Raw genomic sequence first — 18,563 nt, 5'->3', positions numbered from 1 at the left:
CGACAGTCGACGGAATCGCAAAAATAAACATACAAAAAGGAAATTAGAAAGACAGAAGTACCAAAAAACCCGAATGGAATCGAACTGGAAACATAAACAAAACCGAAACAGCGCAAATTGAATTTTAAGAATATTACATTCTTCTAGCACACATCCACACTCCCTTCCACACATTATTCTACACGAGTCGTCGTACACTTTGTTTACTCTTCATTCGTGCGCTATTTGTGCGACAGTTATCATTGTTCCGTGGAGTGATTTACGGTTGCACTCTCTATTTCTCATCTTCAAATATACATATAATATTGTATTTGGCAATGAATTATAGACAGAGAGTTCACGCTTTTTCGTGCGTATAATTTTCAAGTGAATTTCGACTCGTTCAAACACCACCGAAGTGCATTTGTGATGGAATGATATGGTTGACTCTTTTTTGTCAGTTGGATGTATGTGCGCCGAAATTTTGGGGGAGATGAGATTCTAATAAAATATTAGATTTCTTTTCACCATTGGAACACGGCTACACTCGCTACAATTTTCACACCGTACTTCTTCATGGCGGGCAAAAAAACTTCACCTTCATTTCTCCTCGTTTGATACCGAACGCCATTCTTGAAATTACTTTTAAGATGCGACCCATTTTATGCCTTGTAATAAATTCATCATCTCTCCGTAAACTGAAGCCTTGCCGCTCTTATCTCGATAGAGCAACAACAAAAAAAATAATCTGCTCACTTCATCTGTAATAAATTCTGAGCAAAATATTTGAAACAAAAAGTAAACACAACCAATGTATACAATTATTATGATATTTGCATGAAAACACGAATCCAGAGAGATGTCAGTAAATATTTATGTTTTAAGTTTAAAGCAAATAAATCGGTTGAAAATTTATTAATCAAAATTGTATGGTGCGCGGTATGTGTATCACTCTTTTTCCATCTCCGTTTGTACACTCGGAGACTCAATTAAAATGGCATTAAATTTACGAACGCATTTTCATGCAGATGTTTGAATAATTGGTACTAATAAACGATGCGCCTAGTGTTGTTATTAATGAATTTTGTGCACATTATCCGAAAAATCTAAATTGAGCCATTGTACAAATATTCGGGCCAAACACACATTCGCTTGAATTTGGCTTTAATTTAATTCTCTCACAAATAAATTGTCGAAGGTAATGATTATGTGAATATAATTCTCGTGTCACTATGGGAGCAATATTAACAGCATTACATGATTATATGTGTATTATTTAAACCATTTGATACGTGTGCCACCCATCAAGACTGTTCATTTGCATTGTCAGTGTGTGCTCGATAAAGTGTCATCCGATGTTTCGTCATGTAATATGTGTAATTCCTCGAATATTACATGCATCGTCAATTTGCCAATGAGCTCGGATGCGAAGATATTTAGTCGATGGCAGACGAGAAACTCTGACGAATCATAGATTCGTCACATGACAGTGAACAGAAGTTGAATAATCCACAATGCAAGTATATGGGTTACGAATTGGAATGCACAAAATTGCTTCGCTGCGTGTTTTTTTATGTCGCTTTTTATGCCAAGAAACTGGTAATTCCATTCAAAACGATGTAATTGAAATGAAATAGAAACCGCATCACCCTACAATGTTCGATATGTAAGTATGTGCACTCGGAAATTGAAACATGACGACTTCACATTCAAAAGGACCATTAAATGCTCGCTGTAATTGCTTAATCGTAGATTCAATTGCTTCGGCTTACAAACGCATTTCTTTTATGCCCTACTTTCCATATATACATATGTATTACACTCAAACACTTATGGACGACTAAATGATGAATACAGTTGTCGTTTGCATATCAAAATGTTACTCTTTTTTTATTTATATATTCAAGATATTGCAATAATCCTGCCGAAATAATACAATGATCGCCCTGAATTTTTTTACGGCTTTTCGGGCCTTTTTTAGTGTGGAATGTTTGAATCGATTGTGATGTCGATATCAAATGTCTCATTAAATCGTTACCATTTTCGGCATTACATAACGCAAATAACAATCAACGAATTATGTGGTGGAATTCATGAGATGAACTTGATGATACCGATTCATCAACACCACAATATTTATCGTGAATTTGGTGGGATTTTGGCACTGCAATGAAACTCGCACTGGTTTGTAATCCAATGAAACTCGCACATAAAACGACTTTGATAGTGGATACAATGGAATTGATCCGCCACAATTCACTGTCACAAACATTACGATGTCATTTATCAACGACAAAATATCATATAATTTTGTGTGTTTTTGTGTATTCGGATAAATGAAATTCACTATGAACTCATTCATGTTTGTGATAAAATGAACAGACATTGAAAGATACTGGCCAAATATTGATATTTGATTTATGTTGTGTGAGAGATTCGGTAGTGCAACAAAGACGGAAATGGATATTGACATCCAATTACATTTTGCTAATAGTGTCGTAAATAAATCATAATTAATTAAATTTGTTCAACCGAATCGGAAAAGATCCATCGGCAGCCAACGTTTGGGATTTTTATTTTGGCACAGCAACAGCACCAAACTTTATTACGACAATAAAAAAAAACACACACACCGAAAGATACACACAAAAAAGCCACAAAAAGTAAGTTTGTAAGTCGTCTCAGTTGTTTTTACAATAAGAATGTTGCACAGGGAAATGCAACGAAAATGCCGAGACAAACTTTGAGACCGTCATAATATTTGTGTTTGTTTGTGTGTTTTGATATTTTGTACTACAAAGTTTTTGCTACAGCAAACGAAACAAACTTGAATATGTTGATAGTGTTTGTCGAAAAGGGGGAGCCGTCAATACACCGGATCCGGTTGAGTGTTAGGAAAATTCGAAGGTAGCAAAATGAAGAAATATTTGAACGTTTCGGGCCTGGCGTGCTTACTTTCTATTCATCCGCAGGGACGAGTTTTTTTTCTCTTCTTCTCGGATTTCGTTTACTTTATAGCAATTTCGTGAAGATGCACGTGTGCAGAGACTTCTATTACCGCTGTGTTTTGCCAATTTTTACGACGAGCCTCTCGGAACACAGAGTGTAAATAATGCCGGTTTCAGTTGAATTTATTTTGGTTTCGTCTCTTTTTGCTCTAGCCGAATTGCTTTATACGCGATTTTATTGATTTTTTTTCTGCCGGGATATTTCTTGAAGGATGAAAAAGCTGAATGGCCATTACCAATTTAATGGGTTTGCATTGCATTGCTCAATCGGCCCAGATTCACAACGAAAGAACGCAAAAATCATATAAAATATGATTCGGTTTCTTCGGGAAGCGAAGAAAGTAATTTTAATACATTTTGGGGGTAAAAGTCGATGCGAGAAGAATTTCTTTGGCATTTTCCACTTTTGCCGACGATTGAATGAGTTTATCGATTTTATTTTAACACGCACATTGTAAGACACTCAGACGCGATATGCTTAAGGTTTTGCTACATAAACCTTTATGAAGTGCTACATCCACGCCCTTATCTCACACGATGGCCGACCGATGTTGATCGCAATGGAATCAACGATGTGTTTTTGCTTCTTTAGCAGGTATCATTTTGTGTAAACAGCAATAAATTTATTCTACATTCATCACGGAATATTCGACCCTTGTGCCATTTATTTTGCGTACACAATTTCGTAGCGTTTGAATGCAAATACGAACTTTGACAATGAAATTAGGCTTTTGGCATCAAATTAAATGTAATAGGTAAGAAATAGCTATTGAGCGGAGGACTTCTTTTTTTATTAAGGTGAAAGTTGGAATTGATTGCAAATACCATTTTAAATACGTAAATTGCATTCGGAAAATATCATGACGGAAGGGATTTTTAGTTTTATCCCGTTTTTAAGTCTACAATAAAGGTTTCGAATAACTAAACGGAATTAGTGTGGAAAAATTGATTTTTGAATTATAATCGTCAAAAGGATCGCTTTAAGTAAAAAGAGTGACAATTTCTCTTCTAACCAAAAGTCAAAGTGGTTTTCTTTCTGCCGGAGGTGAAATCACTTTGACAAAAGTTATTGGGCGTAGCTCAAAAATTCACTTGAAACTATCGTTACACCCACTAAATCCCGTATATAAATTGCTTGTTTCTTTATCTAAACTCCAAAGAAGCCAGAAGAAAGATGATGGCAATAAAATACGCATTACTCTTCGATTGACTTAAACGTCTTCAATTTATACGAATTTAAAGATGTTATCTATTCAATTTTCTACATTTTCATATAAAGCGACCGGTTTTAGAAGTTGATAGAAATGTTGTTGTTCAACAATCTCAGAAATCCGTTGGAATAAGAAACTTTCTTTGATACGAAGCGGACATTTTGCATGGCTAAACTTTTCTATATATATTGTTTAGTTATGTTCATTGTTTCGATTTTATCAAACGACTTCTTGAAAAGTTCAAGTTCAAAATAGTGTGCACAGGCGACACATTGAATGCAAAACATATATTTAATAAATACACTACGAAGAGGTAGATAGCAAGTACCGAAAAAAGCGCATCTCCGTCGTAGTTTTGAAGTCAAAGAACTTGAGACAAGACATTGGTTGCCGCATCCGCAAAAAAAGACATTGGTCGTTTGATATGTCAAACCGGGTACACACAAGTGTTGTGTGTTTGCTTTTGAATTCGCCGAAAAAGAAACATCGTGGTAATGTACACCGAAAACATCTTCTTTTCTTTTTCACGGATGTGCCACAGTCACATATTTTTGCTCGCTCCTCTTTTCTCTAATCTAAAGAAAATAACATCCGCCACCGTGAATATATGTACATATTCTCTATGAATAATACAAATAAACGACTGGATTATGGAATAAATTTCAACATATTACACAACGATTTGCATTGTATTGAATAATATTTTTTGGGATGCGGAAAATGTAGTATGGCATCTCTATTTCATTGCGGAAAAAAGCGTCGTCGTTGCTTGTTTTGTGACAATGATAGCATTTGAACTTTAAAAGCCTGTCTCATCTCGACATAATTCAAACACCGTATTCATGACAAAAGCACATTCGAACACTTGTGAGTACAAGTAAACACGGAGCATCCGTAAATAGATCTTGATACATGATTACAAGAAGCTGCATCCATTTAATATGAGTTTTTTCGCTCGCTCGGTGCTCTTCGGTGAAAATTAAACGACAGACACTTGGAATTTGCTGGTTCGAGAAGTATTTTTGCACTTTTCTTGCCCAAACTATAGGAATTTTTGACGAAAAACAAGTTAAAAGTATGCTTGGAGTGAGAGAGATATACATTTTTTGAAATTTACAAAAACAACGATATGCTGTATTTTCTATGAACAATTTGATTTTCATATTGAAGTTTATTGATCATTTCATTTATTTGAAATGTTTGTCCATTGAAAAATTCGTTAACATGTAGATATTTTTATGAGAAAATCTTCTCGGTAAAATACAACCAGCATCCAGCACGCTAGCCACTCAGTCAGAAACACATTGGTCGCTTCCCTCTCTCTCCCCTCGTTGGCAATCACACACTTGTCACATTGCTGTGCCGGATATATTGTTGAGCGGCAATGGTGTGGCAACAGTCTGTGTGTGTGTGGTGAAATTCATTCATTTGTATTCAACGAACACAAATCCGTTATTGCTTTTTCCGCTTCAATTTTCCATTTGGCGATTTTGAAATGGGAATTTTTCCTTTTCGCCTCAATTCATTATTATCAGCAACATTTGAAAAAGCAAAAAAAGAAAAAGAAAAAAAAACAGCAAGAACGGATGCGCTTACTATATTGACATTCCTATATCTTTGATGCCATTCTTGGTCAACGGCTAAATAGCAATACACATAATAAATGCGTCGCAACTGCAAAGATATAAACTGTCGATGTGATTCCGTAATAAGTTGTGAAAAATAGAGATAAACGTTATGTGCTTATAAAAGGTTCAGCTTATTTCTATTGTATTATGTTGATGTTATTGTTGTTGTTATCTTTCCCGAATTTTGAATGAGTCCATTTTTGGCATCTCTTTTTGTATTCTTCCTTATCTCCACCCCGAATTTTATTTTGCTGGTCGTAATAATTTGAAGTGAAAGAACTGAAAACTGCAAGTACATGTACCGATTACTATTCACCCCCATCGTTTACATGGGATCATGCCTGATGATGATACACCATTGTGAATCAAACTTTATGCGTTATTTATACATTTGCTGAAGAGAAGACATTTAAAAGAAAAAAAAAAACGAATTTATTGCTACAAATTGCAAATTGCTATCAAATATTGTACATCTTTGACGTCACCGGATACGATTTGCTGTGAGTGAAAAGGAAACGGAATGAATAATTTTGCTCCATCATTAAAAAAAGATATGCCATATTTCCTGTATATTGCAAGTTTGAAAGTATCTCATGTAACAACCTACATCTGAATGGCTATTGCTTCACTCAAAATGCTTTTTAATAATTCAACATCATCTTACGTCGAATAAATTTCGAATGCAACAGAGCGAGCAATTCACGTTTTTCGCAGATGTAGAAAAACTCACATGAACATGAGCCATGAGTTGCATCATAACTATACTACATTTGCAACATTGTCTTAGACGCCTTGTAATCATTCATTCCGATTCCATTTTATACATGCTTGTTTTATAACAGTTTTTTGATGTTATAATCATTTTGAAGTTATTTATATTTTATTTCATTCACATTTTTCAAGTGTGTTTTTAATGCTCGCTTTGAGTGCTCAGATGAACTCCTTCAATGAAATTGAATGAAATAAATTCCAACTTTTTTCTTTATTAGTTTAATTTTTTTTTCTTGAAGTTCTTGTACTTTATGTTGTTAAAGTAATGAGTAGCTTCTGGGTCAAGAGACTGTGTGAGAAAAACGATAAATTTATGAACTTTTTTTTCAAGCATGGTTTTAAGCAAAATAACCTTTACTCACATTCATTAAAATTCAATTTTACTGTAAAGCTGCAACATGTCATAATTTTGCACTTAATTTCTGCGAGTTTTATTTAAAAGGGGAAAAGTTAACAATTGTGTCATTTTTACAGGCTCAAAAAATGTCTGTATCTAAATGTCTGTATCTGTTTTCTTGAATTGCTTGTATTTTATGATGAATGTCAACTAATGGTTACGTTCAATATACCACTATTTTTTCAGGGTCAGAAACTCTTTCAATTGAAAAATGAAAACGACAAAAAAAAATTCATTCCGATAAAAGTGGATGTAAAGTCGGCGCAAATGTTTTTTATTACGTATTTTAATAGTTTTTCATACTTTTGTCTATTCAATATGTTTTAATTCAGAATTTGTGTTTGCTTTCAAATCATTAAAAAAGTGCTGTGAATCATTAGGAAACGTAGTTTAATAGCAATTGAAATTCGCCATGAGTTTTAGTAAGGTTTTCGTCCATTCATGGTTCGGTACGTATTCTGCTGTTTGCATCCTTCGATCAAGTTCTTCCAATGCATATCGCGTGACAGTAGCTCTGCTTTTCCGACTACAATTACCATTGCACTGAAATGATTTAAAAGTTATTGATTTAAAATGTGCCATCCAATTAATTTGTTGCGATATGATTTCTGATAGTTACCGTGCGCGTGACATAGCTACGTTGATACGTTTTGGACATTTAACGAAGCCCAATCTTCTGGTTGTGTCGATTATGGCAGCGGCTTGGCATGTTCGAACCGTCGATATCAAAATTATTTGTCGTTCTAAGCCTTGAAAGTCTTCCACTGTACCAATTCTTATGTCATCTGAAATGCTTTCGAAGCACTTTTTCAGAGCTCGTGATTGCATGGCATACGGTGTTATGATACCAATTTCTTCCCCATTTAATCCAAAAGCCTTCAGTTTTCCCAGCAGACTTACGACAATTTGTCTCATCTGTTAATTAAATCAAATAATTCATATATCTAATTTCAAATCGATCAAAAACAAAATCACAACTTACCACCTGAACTTCTTCAATGTTGAACCATGAAGTTTCCTTCTTTTGATTGTGACCATCTTCAACATTTACAAAATGTATTCCATAATCGCCAGCGTTTTCAATGTCCGGAAAAATGCCGACCATGTGTTTCAATATTCTGGCTTCGTCACTGTCTCGTTCATGAATCATTGGAATCAGTTCTGACTTGTAGAAAAGTGTGTTGCAATAATCCAAAATTGACGGTAACGAACGGTAATTATTGACCAATTTTGAAATCAAACATAAACCATTATCCTAATCCAAAAAAAAAAAAACATGATTTAGTTTGCAAAATTTGAAGATGAAAATGTGAAATGTTCTTACCTCATCGAATTCCGCATAACATTCGATAAGACGGCTGAGCATTGAAATCGATAATCCACGATCATTTGCGTGTTTATTAATGACGAGAGGTGGCATTTGATTTGGGTCACCTGCCATTATGATTTGACCCACTTTGCCAACAAGCACCATCGGCACAAGTACGTCTATTTCGGTGCACTGACCAGCTTCATCGATTATGGCATGTGTGAAGTGATTCCGAAGATTGTGTCCTTCCAGCAATTGTGCAATCGTTGATGATGTACCAATCACAACACGAAATTTCTTTATTAGTTCCAATCGTTCGATGAATCGCATCTCTCTGTCCGGCTCCAAATCGTCGATGCCTTTACAATAATCGCGAATCGCACTCGGTATCATGTGGTGTGCAGCATTTTGACGATCTTGACGATTTTTGTAATTGAACGAAATCAAACGTATTAAATTAAGCGAATCTTCCCAATTTTCCTGAACCAGACGCTCGGTTATGAGATTGGCGGCACTGTTGCTTTGAGTAATGATCAAAATTTTGCTGTCCATGAATATGGTCGCTATTTGTAAAACGATTTCTTGGAGCGTTGTGGTTTTTCCCGTTCCTTGAACAAGTGTTACAATTTGATTTTAAAATTGAAAATTTCAACGAAATTTTAAACAAAAAAAATTAATTACCTGGTGGACCGACAATGATGTATGGATTCAGTAAATTGCCTCGTAGAACTTGTTTCACTGCCTTTTGTTGATGATAATTCAAATTGCCATTGAACCATCTATTCATGTGCACATTTGTGCGATTTTTTTCACGCAAACTGACACCATTTGGCATAAGAAACTCGATGCCAAATAATTCAACAGCCAAATCGATAGCAAAATGTTGCCGAATGATGGTTGAACGTGATACAGAAAAGTCCACAAAATAATCTAGATGATTGAATGTGTTGACGAAATCATCACCAAACTGTATAATCAGCAAGTCATCGTCTTTCATTTTGATAATAATGCCTTCGTATTTTGTCAGCGTAGAATGTGCACGCGCAATAACTTTGTCACCTGAAAATATGAACGAATTAATTTTTTGTTCAAGATTTTCCACAGATTCATATCGATTACCAATTTTAAGCGAAGGACGTGTCTCAAACAGTTCGCTCACTTGCAAATCGTAAATACCCCGTGGATATTTTGTTCGAATGTCTCTTCCATTTTCTCGACGACGATCGGTGTCATTGAATACCGCTCTGGTTTGACTGTATTTATTTTTAAAGTCTTGTAACTGTCCCACTTCCTCTAAATACAACAACGAATGAAAAAAATGTGCGTAGTTGTCATGCATCGTGGATATTTGACAATCCAAAATGGCCACCAATTGGTCGTGATGCATTTGATGGTCAGACATCAATTCAATGAATTCAATCGGAGCATCGTAATCGCTTCGTGGAATGACCGGTCCTTTTTGACGATAAGTAATTCGAATTGATCGCCGCACAATTTTACTATTTTCGAAATTGAAAGACACTTTTGCAACCGAACAGAACTTATTCGGAATATAGGCCGCATCGACATTGAGTATTATATCACTTTTTGATTCTATTTGTATTGGCAATTCCTCGCGTAATTTGACTGTCGGCAAATCGATATGCACGGACATCAATCGTTGGTGTTGCGATGTGTGGTTTTGAACGAAAATTAAGCATGATTTATCACTTTGCGTGCGATCAAATTCGATGAACAAATTGTCGGACACATGAATACCAGATGAAAGTTGTTGATAAAATTCTGCGATCCATGATTCATCGTTCAAAGTGTTTGATGCCATTTTCGATGTTGTTTAATTGCTGTTTGGATTCACCACATTCACTTGGTTATTATTTTGCCATCGATTATTTTGGTCGGGCAATTTTTACAAAACAGAATCTTATGCACAACAACACGTCTGCGTCCAAACACGTCGGTGTCTCTTCGAATACTGTTCATTGAACAGATAGCGTTCAACATTCAACCGATTTCGTTTATTGTATGCAGTGACGATCTTGTATGCGCGTGATATTTCCACCAAAACAACTGCACACATTTCACACTTTGTGTATAATGTTGCAGAAATAACCAAGCAAACATTGTACCAAGAATCATAAATATTCCTCTCTTATGCTTTGAATTTGTCAACGTTCTTTCCTGTATAAACACGAACACAAACAAATTGGTTATAATTCCATAAGACGAATCAAATTTCATTGTTTCTGAGAATTTCATCAACATCATGAGAATGCGATAAAACGAAATTGGATCGGCTACTTTGCCATAAAGTATAAAGTTGACCATCTAAATAAGAACAATTTATATTAGATTTTTGCAACGGCGTTTTCTGATCATGTTCAAACAAATATCCTATGAACATTCCTCACTTTCGACTATACATTCGGCTGGACCGAAGGCTTGCTTGTAAATCTTGCGATAGCTCAACGTCTACCCGTTCACACTGTAACCGATTTGAATATAAACGCAGACATACAGGCACACACCAAAATAATAATAAATTCAGTCGTCGTTTGTTTGCTTGTATATTCTCACATAATGTTCGACATTGAAATCTGCTGTTTGTGGTACAAGTGATGTTGTACGGGTATTAATGTAGTTGGTGCGAATGTTGCAGCACTTTTACTGGACGATCAATCTGAAACCGTTTTCGATTTGTCAGGACACACTTATTGTCGATTTTAAATTGTTTTTTTTTTCTTACAGCTGTAGGTATTATTTTTTTGTTCCCGGAATTTATGAAAAAGTCAAGCGTCGAATGTCAGTGATACAAAATGACCCGCGCTTGATTGTAGCATCATTCGTATAAAGTTAAAACCAGACCAAAACTTAAAAAAAAAACCAAAAAACTAATTGACTATTTTCGCAGCTATTTTTGCATTGACTACTGCATTGCAATAAATTCGTATTTTGTTGAAACGTAAATATGTTGAAGTATCAAATTTGCTTCAAAATTCAGTGATAGGCGCTTGGCGCTACGTCCATTGTGTGTAAATAGCATTTTTTTTTGCTCATCAAGAAGATTAAAAAGTATTTTGGCTAGCAAACTAATCTTTATTTAAATTCATCAAAATTCAATTACAATTTCACTGTAAAGCTAAACAGCATCATAATATTGCATTTAATTTCTGCGAGTTTTAATTAAAAGGAGAATTGTTAACAATTGTGTCATTTGTGCAGGCTTAAAAAAATTCTGTATCTAAAAAAATTTCTTTGTACTACTTCACAAAACAAATGTTTAGTAAAAAATCATCGGCATTCATCGTTCGAGTTACAACCCGTATATGACCGTCGGGAAGAGGAACTTGATGACCTGGAATAGCCATTCTCATTTGTTGATTGAGTGAAAGATTCACACCGTTCCCAACAAAAACCATTGCTACATCCAAATTTCCGGTTTCCGCAATCCTCATACTGACGCTTAACTCTTTCGTTACTAAAATCAAACGATTCAATATCAGAGGCTTCTTTGAGTTCTCCGCTCGTTGGTTTGCCGTGGACTGTTTCAATGGAAATCAAGCACAACGTTAACACAATCAGTGCGAAACAGAATTTTACTTTAAAAAGCATTTTCACCGCACGAATAATGTTATTAGAATGTATAATGCAAACAAAATTGCAAATTGAACTAATTCGAGTTAGTTTGCGGGTGCATTTAAATAGACACCTTTTGACATTGTTCAAGAGTAAAAAAATAGTATACATACACAGGGAAAATCCAAGATCAATGAGAATAATATTCGATTTTAATTGATTATGCGATGAAAGAACAACTGATCGATGCAATTTGTCTATTTTGCTTGTGTTATCATTCGATTGCATTCAGGATTTTCAGTCGGAATCTCTGTTTTGATCTTATCTTCTTCATTAAACACAGACCTTTCACACTTTACTGATATGCATTAGTTGGTTACACGTTTATTTATAATATTTTACCTATATTTCCACAACGTCAAATAATAAAAATTCCCAGAAAATGCGCATTTCTGAACCAATGCTACCGTCATAAGTGAGTTATAGAAAAAAGTGCATTGATTGCAAAAAAAAAACAAAAAAAAAAACAAAGAATATATACTTTATTTAAGATAGGCAAAAGACAAAATAGATAATGCCAGTAGAACATTGATTAAATGTAAGACTTTAGAAAAGGAATAAATTTAATAGACAAAAAATATGAACAGAATCCACAGAAAATATTACACACGTACAACTGCTGCCTACTTGGAGGCGAATTTATAAAACTGCTAAATTTTACTAATAAAGCTAATGTTAAAGCGTCGATTAATTTTTCAAAGTTGATGAAATGTTCACTAGTTATTTTGATAACTTGTGTGGTGGTTACTTTTTACCGACGTACACATAATGCAAAGGTTCCTTTTTCAGTTCTACGAATCTACCTTTTACAAATATAAAAATCAATTCAATGGATCAAGATAAGAAAAATTCCAGTTTTTAAGAAAACAGTCATTTCAATGATTGGAATTTTTGTCGATTTTCAACAATTGTTTTTCAGATTATTCTTTATTTCAAATAGTCGATGTATAGAAAACGTTGATGATTTTCACACCGAATTCCTAGAATCTTAAATGAAGTAATCTTTGCTTTTTCAAATAAACAATCGTCAATATATGAAATCAGTTTTTTATATAACTCACTGATGACCGCAGCATTTATTTGGAAATGCGAATCTGTTTTTTTTATTATTCATGATGACGTATTATTTGTTGTGAGATAATGAGTCAAATATTATAAATAAGGTCAATGTTCAATGAAAAAGATAAGATTAAAACAGAAATTCGGACTAAAAATCCAGAATGTAATCGAGTGATAATACTAGAACTAGAACACCTTGGATCAGATCGGATCCACCTGCTTCTGAAGATTCACTTCCAGCTCATTTGATCTCGCTTCATCTCACATGATACTATAAAGTAAACTGAGTGAGCGAATCTTGAGAAGCAGGTGGATCTGATCTGGTCCAAAGTGTTCTGGAAGTCGAAAACTCATGATGTTACATCCCTATAAGGTACGAAACTCTCAATTCCTTCCATCATTTATTGATGAATGATGGAAATATTTTTTCAAAAAACAGCGGTCCTTATCTAGCAACAATTTGATCAAACGAAGTACGTTTGTTGGAACACTTTAAGTTTTATATACCATCACTTTTAATTGAATAAAATCGACTAATTTTCGATCGATAAAAACCGCAAGCCAGTGTAAATGTTTTTAAATTGAACTTCAGACTTTATTTAAATTCACTAAAATGCATTACAATTTTACTAGTGCAGTATATGAGTTTTATTTAAAAGGGATAAAGTTAACACTTGTTTCATTTTTACAAACTTTAAAAATGTCTGTATCTAAAAAATCTAGGGGCTCGAAAGTATTTTATACGAGCATTTTATCTGAATAACCACGTAAATTCTGAAATATTTGCCATTATATTTTCAACTCATACAAAACTGTGTTTATGTGAAGTTTTTTTTTTCAACTTTCGAGTCCCTAGTAAAAAATGTTCTACATGTTTGAATATTTATAATAGATAATATTTGAATAGGCCAAATGATATAATTTGGACAAGTGATTTAATTCACAGAACAAATTTTTATTCAAATTTTTTTACACTCATCGTTCGAGCTACAACCAGTATGGGACTGTCGGGAAGAGAAACTTGATCCACTGACAAGGTCATCCCCAAATCTTGTTTGAGTGAAAGATTCACACTGTTCCCAGCAATTACCATCGTTACATCCAAACTTCCGGTTTTCGCAATCGCCATGTTCACGCTTCACTCTGTCGTTACTAGTATCAAATGAATTAATATCAGAATCTTCTTCGTCGGTTGGCTTGCCGTAGATCGTTTCAATTGAAATCAAACACAACGTTAGCACAATCAGTGCGAAACAGATTTTTATTTTAAGAAGCATGTTCACTTTTCGAATAATTTTATTAGAATGTTCAATGCAAAGAAAATTTCAAATTGAACTAACTCCATTTACATTAACATTTAATTTTGGTATATGTCGTATCTCTTATCGGTGAGCCGCAATTTGCGTAAAAATTTTAATCAATATAGCGGATATGTGAATTCTCATGAATTCATATTTTCACATTATGAATAATAAAAATTCCCAGATTCATATTTCGAAATCAATGCTGCGGTCATTGCACTTCAAAATCAAGTGAGTCATAGAAAAAACCGAATTCATGTTGATTGATTGAAAAGGCAAAGATAACTTCATTTAAGATTCAAGTGAGCAGCAGTTATTTTGAAAAATTGCATGAAACCTCCAAATAGTGGAAAGGGAAAAACCAAACTTAGTAAAACATGTGAACATCTTGAGATAGTGGACATTTTATGCGTCACCATGTGATAGAGGTTTAACTGTTGTAGCTTTAAATTCATGCAAAAAAATTCTTCAAAAACATTATAAACGTGTAGACCTTGTTTGAAATCTGAAAAACATAAATACAAAATTATCGGACATTTTTCATAAAAAATAAGTCACTGCGTAGGAAATTGATTTGAAAGGAGACAAAAGTGTGACAGATTTGATTTGAGCGGCATTATATAAAAGAAATGAACACCAGTATTTACTTTTAAGACTTTATCCACTTACAATCTTGAATAGCTCACGATTCACAATGCCGAATGGTCCAACCTGAAGACAAACTGCGTTTTGTTTTCGGTCAGGGGCGTCGCCAAGAATTCGGTTGGGGGGGGCAAGTCAGTTAAAAAACGAGGACATTTTTTTCAAAAAACGAGGACATTTTTTTCAAAAAACGATGACATTTTTCAAAAAATCGATATATATATATATTATAGATATAAAATACATATTATATTATGCATTTATGTTTTCTTATTTTAGCAATATTTTTCTTGTATCTGATGCGAACTTTTCCAAAACTTCGTTCAATATCTTGTTTTTATTTTCTTTTACAAGCTCGCGGTGAATGCTTAACATGCAAAGACCTGTAATGAATTAAACTTTAGAGTGTTATTCATATTTATTGTTACACAGTTAGCTACCTGTGAGACGGTTTGCGAGCATTGTTGTGCGGAGCCACGTTTTCACTCTTCTCAGTGTACTAAATGAACGTTCTATTGTACATGTGGTGCAAGGAAGGGCTAACGCTATCAATAGAACTTGTTTAATCGTAGGAAAAAAAGTGTTTGCTTCTCGAATAACATCGCACAATTCTAATTTTTCGAGTTTTTCACTGGTCAGCTTTTTTTCTTCCCACATTGTACGCCACAACTCTATTTCATTCTCCACATTCTCTACTCTGTAGAATTCAGCAAAATTATTTATACTTGAGATCATTTCATCGTTAGTCATTTTGAGCATGTTGGATGGATGTAGGCTTAACAGTGAGAATGCCGGAATATTTTCGCTATAAGTGAATCGAGGTATGGTATTAATAGAGATATTTTCCAATAATCAGAGGGACTCGATGAGGGTTGGTTTGATCGATGTACTTGTCGAGTTGTAACTCTGGGTATACAAAGTTCCACACCGATATTATTGGCGAATTTTTCAGTACTGTCCAAAAGATCTTTGATACCAGAATCTACATTTGTCCTATGGTCATTCAAAACACTTAAAATAGTTTTTATATGCATCGAGCATGAGAAAAGATCCAGATTTTTAGATTGTAGCGCATTTACAATGGGTTCAATCATAGCAGAATATTTCGCAATTATAAAAACACAAATAATAAATATTGGTTTTGTAGCGGAACAATGTAGCTGGAAGGCTCTCGTTCGTGTTTCGCGGTTTCCTTCTTTTGCTAGTGTGTCCAATCCGGTAACAAGCATTTCGAAATGTTTTTTAAAAATAGAAATGCTCTGGTTTTGAGACGTTAGTTTGATAAATTCAGTAACAAATGTTTATATAATTACAAACAGACTCTAAATGATCCAACGAACTGATGTCATCGATTTTTCAAAAAAAAAAAATGAGTAAAATTTGAAATGTGAAATAGCTCTTTCGATTATTAGTTCATCGGTTCTCTAAAAAAATTTTTTTGATGTCTGGCATTTTAAAAATCGAGGACAATTTGCTCAGGGGGGGGCTGCCGCCCCCCCTGCCCCCCTCTGGCGACGCCCTTGTTTTCGGTTAATTAAATGTAAAATATCCTTTTGATAATGCAACGGCAAATTGTACCAGCGAGTATTGAACAACATTTCATCGAAACCATTATCCTTGAAACCAAATTTTAGTTAAGAATTACGATTTTTTAAATAAAACTCATCAAACTCTTACCTGAACATTTTCACCAACTTCGCACACATAGTAGACTTGAACGTAAGACAATACAGCCAATCCGTAGCCCGCAGCAAATCCCATCTGAATTTCAAAGTGACAAAAATAATTTAAAATGTTTTAATATCGAAATAAAAGTGAAGTAAATTAACCGTATATTGGCAGAAAATCGATATTCCAATGCAGTAAACAAAAATGATGGGTGTTAGAAGTGTTCGATAATAGAGAGTATTTGCAGCGTTAGACACGAATCTGTAAATGTGAATTTGTTAAAAACCTGCTTTGTGTGAAATATGATTGAATTAAAATCGTACTTATCAACATCAAGACATTGTTTGACGATATTGTTAAATGTTTTAAGAAAACTGGCTTTGCTAAGAGATTTGTGTTTCAACAAATCGTCCAGGTTATTAAATTCAATTTCAACAAGTTTCGGTGTAACATCCATAACGTTCATGACCATTGACATTGTAATCTCCAGACCAATGTATCCAATAAAACCATGCATACCAATTAAAGCAGACAGGGCAGCATTTGCAATGAATTCAACGTCGGAAAATTCATTGGCGAATGGAATTCGAACACTGGTCATTGATGTTCTAGTTCCGTTCTTTATATATGCATAAACTGGCCCGATTAATGCACAAACAAAAGAAAACAACATCATTAGAATTTCTTTGAAGTATCTTCGTACTGCTACATCAAGTTGCTTCGAACATATTTTATTATATTCAGTATTTGCTCTATTATCATGATAGAGGTAACGTCCGCCAAATCTAAGCATAGAATGACCATCCCTAGGTTTGTGTAAACCTACGTAAACAATTGGAGCGCTCTAAAAAAAACAGAAAATATTAAGCGGGACAGGATGGACTTTTTTTGTGCGAATCTCTGTTACGCTTAGAAAACGTACTTAATGAATTAACAAACAAGTACTTAATGAATTTTTGACCTACACTGATAATTATTGCAAGAAGAGCAGTACAGGGCAGGATCTTGCTGAATTCACCAAGGCTCAGGTAATAAAATGTGGTGTACAAGACCAAAACCAAGTCAGTGATCGCATAAAAGTAAAAAACAAACGAATACCAGTATAATTTATGGTCATCTCGGTACACAGGTATACCCATAAAATTCGTTGTAACCCTTCCGATTGCATAAATATAACACCATTTCTGAAGCGGTGTTTTGAAGTCCCATTCAACTTTTGTCTTTTTCACATTTCTTAACTCACGAATCGTGGGAACAACAAACTCTTCATTTAGTGCTTTATTTAGTAACATTTTCGAAATTAATGGACAATGAATAAATCAAAAAATGTGATTTTTGATTTGTTTCGATTCGATTATCAAAAAGCTTCTAATAAAACTCCATCAATTTTTCACTTAAATTGCACAACATTTTTGGAGTTCACTTCAAATGAAAGTTCTAGATCAAACTGATTTGATTTTTGGAAAAATTATTGAAGTATTTGGGAAATGTTTATCTGGCTGCATTATTCTATTTTGGTTCATTTGAATCGCAATCGAAAACGTTTAAAACTAGTTTTAAAATGAAAATATCGTTTTTTCATTGGATAACGAGAATTGCATGTTCAATGCTCATGTAATTTTACTGAATATTACACACCTGCATACACATTCTAAATATGTTTGTTCTCACGTGTGCTGGCCATTATTATTATTTTGATACGAAAATACTTTTAATTTGCGGAGTGGTATGATTTCAAACGACCAAATTCGGTGAAATGAAATTAATTTGAAAATAAAACTACGTTTTTTAAATTGTTTGACCATCATAACATACTTACAGTTGTTATCATTCATTTTAATTACACTTGTTTTCACATGCACAGTGTGAAGAACTGCAGCAATATCATTTACATTTTATGACCGCTTTTGCTTTGTGGAAAAAAAACTATTAAATTGACGTAATATAATGAGGCGTC

General features: G+C 34.1%; 2 protein-coding genes across 2 annotated transcripts in view; one reads left to right on the top strand and one right to left on the bottom strand.

The window, feature by feature from the left end:
* Positions 1-18,563, top strand: part of LOC116337173 (protein sickie) — a 246,185-nt gene that overhangs the window by 14,045 nt on the left and 213,577 nt on the right. The window lies entirely within an intron of this gene.
* LOC116337175 (probable RNA helicase armi) lies at positions 7,258-10,286 on the bottom strand. Its single transcript, XM_031761555.1, has 6 exons — positions 9,423-10,286; positions 8,985-9,362; positions 8,319-8,911; positions 7,977-8,249; positions 7,614-7,909; positions 7,258-7,537 (listed from the first exon to the last, which is right to left on the bottom strand). The coding sequence occupies exons 1-6, from the start codon at positions 10,123-10,125 to the stop codon at positions 7,414-7,416; spliced, it is 2,367 nt and encodes a 788-aa protein (XP_031617415.1). The 5' UTR covers positions 10,126-10,286; the 3' UTR covers positions 7,258-7,413.

The sequence above is a fragment of the Contarinia nasturtii genome, unplaced genomic scaffold (genome assembly GCF_009176525.2).
Source record: "Contarinia nasturtii isolate CC-2019 unplaced genomic scaffold, AAFC_CNas_1.1 Cnas_scaffold_220, whole genome shotgun sequence".
NCBI classification, from domain to species: domain Eukaryota; kingdom Metazoa; phylum Arthropoda; class Insecta; order Diptera; family Cecidomyiidae; genus Contarinia; species Contarinia nasturtii.
The sequence above is the reverse complement of the archived record's forward strand: the minus strand, read 5'-3'. Positions and strand labels throughout refer to the sequence as shown.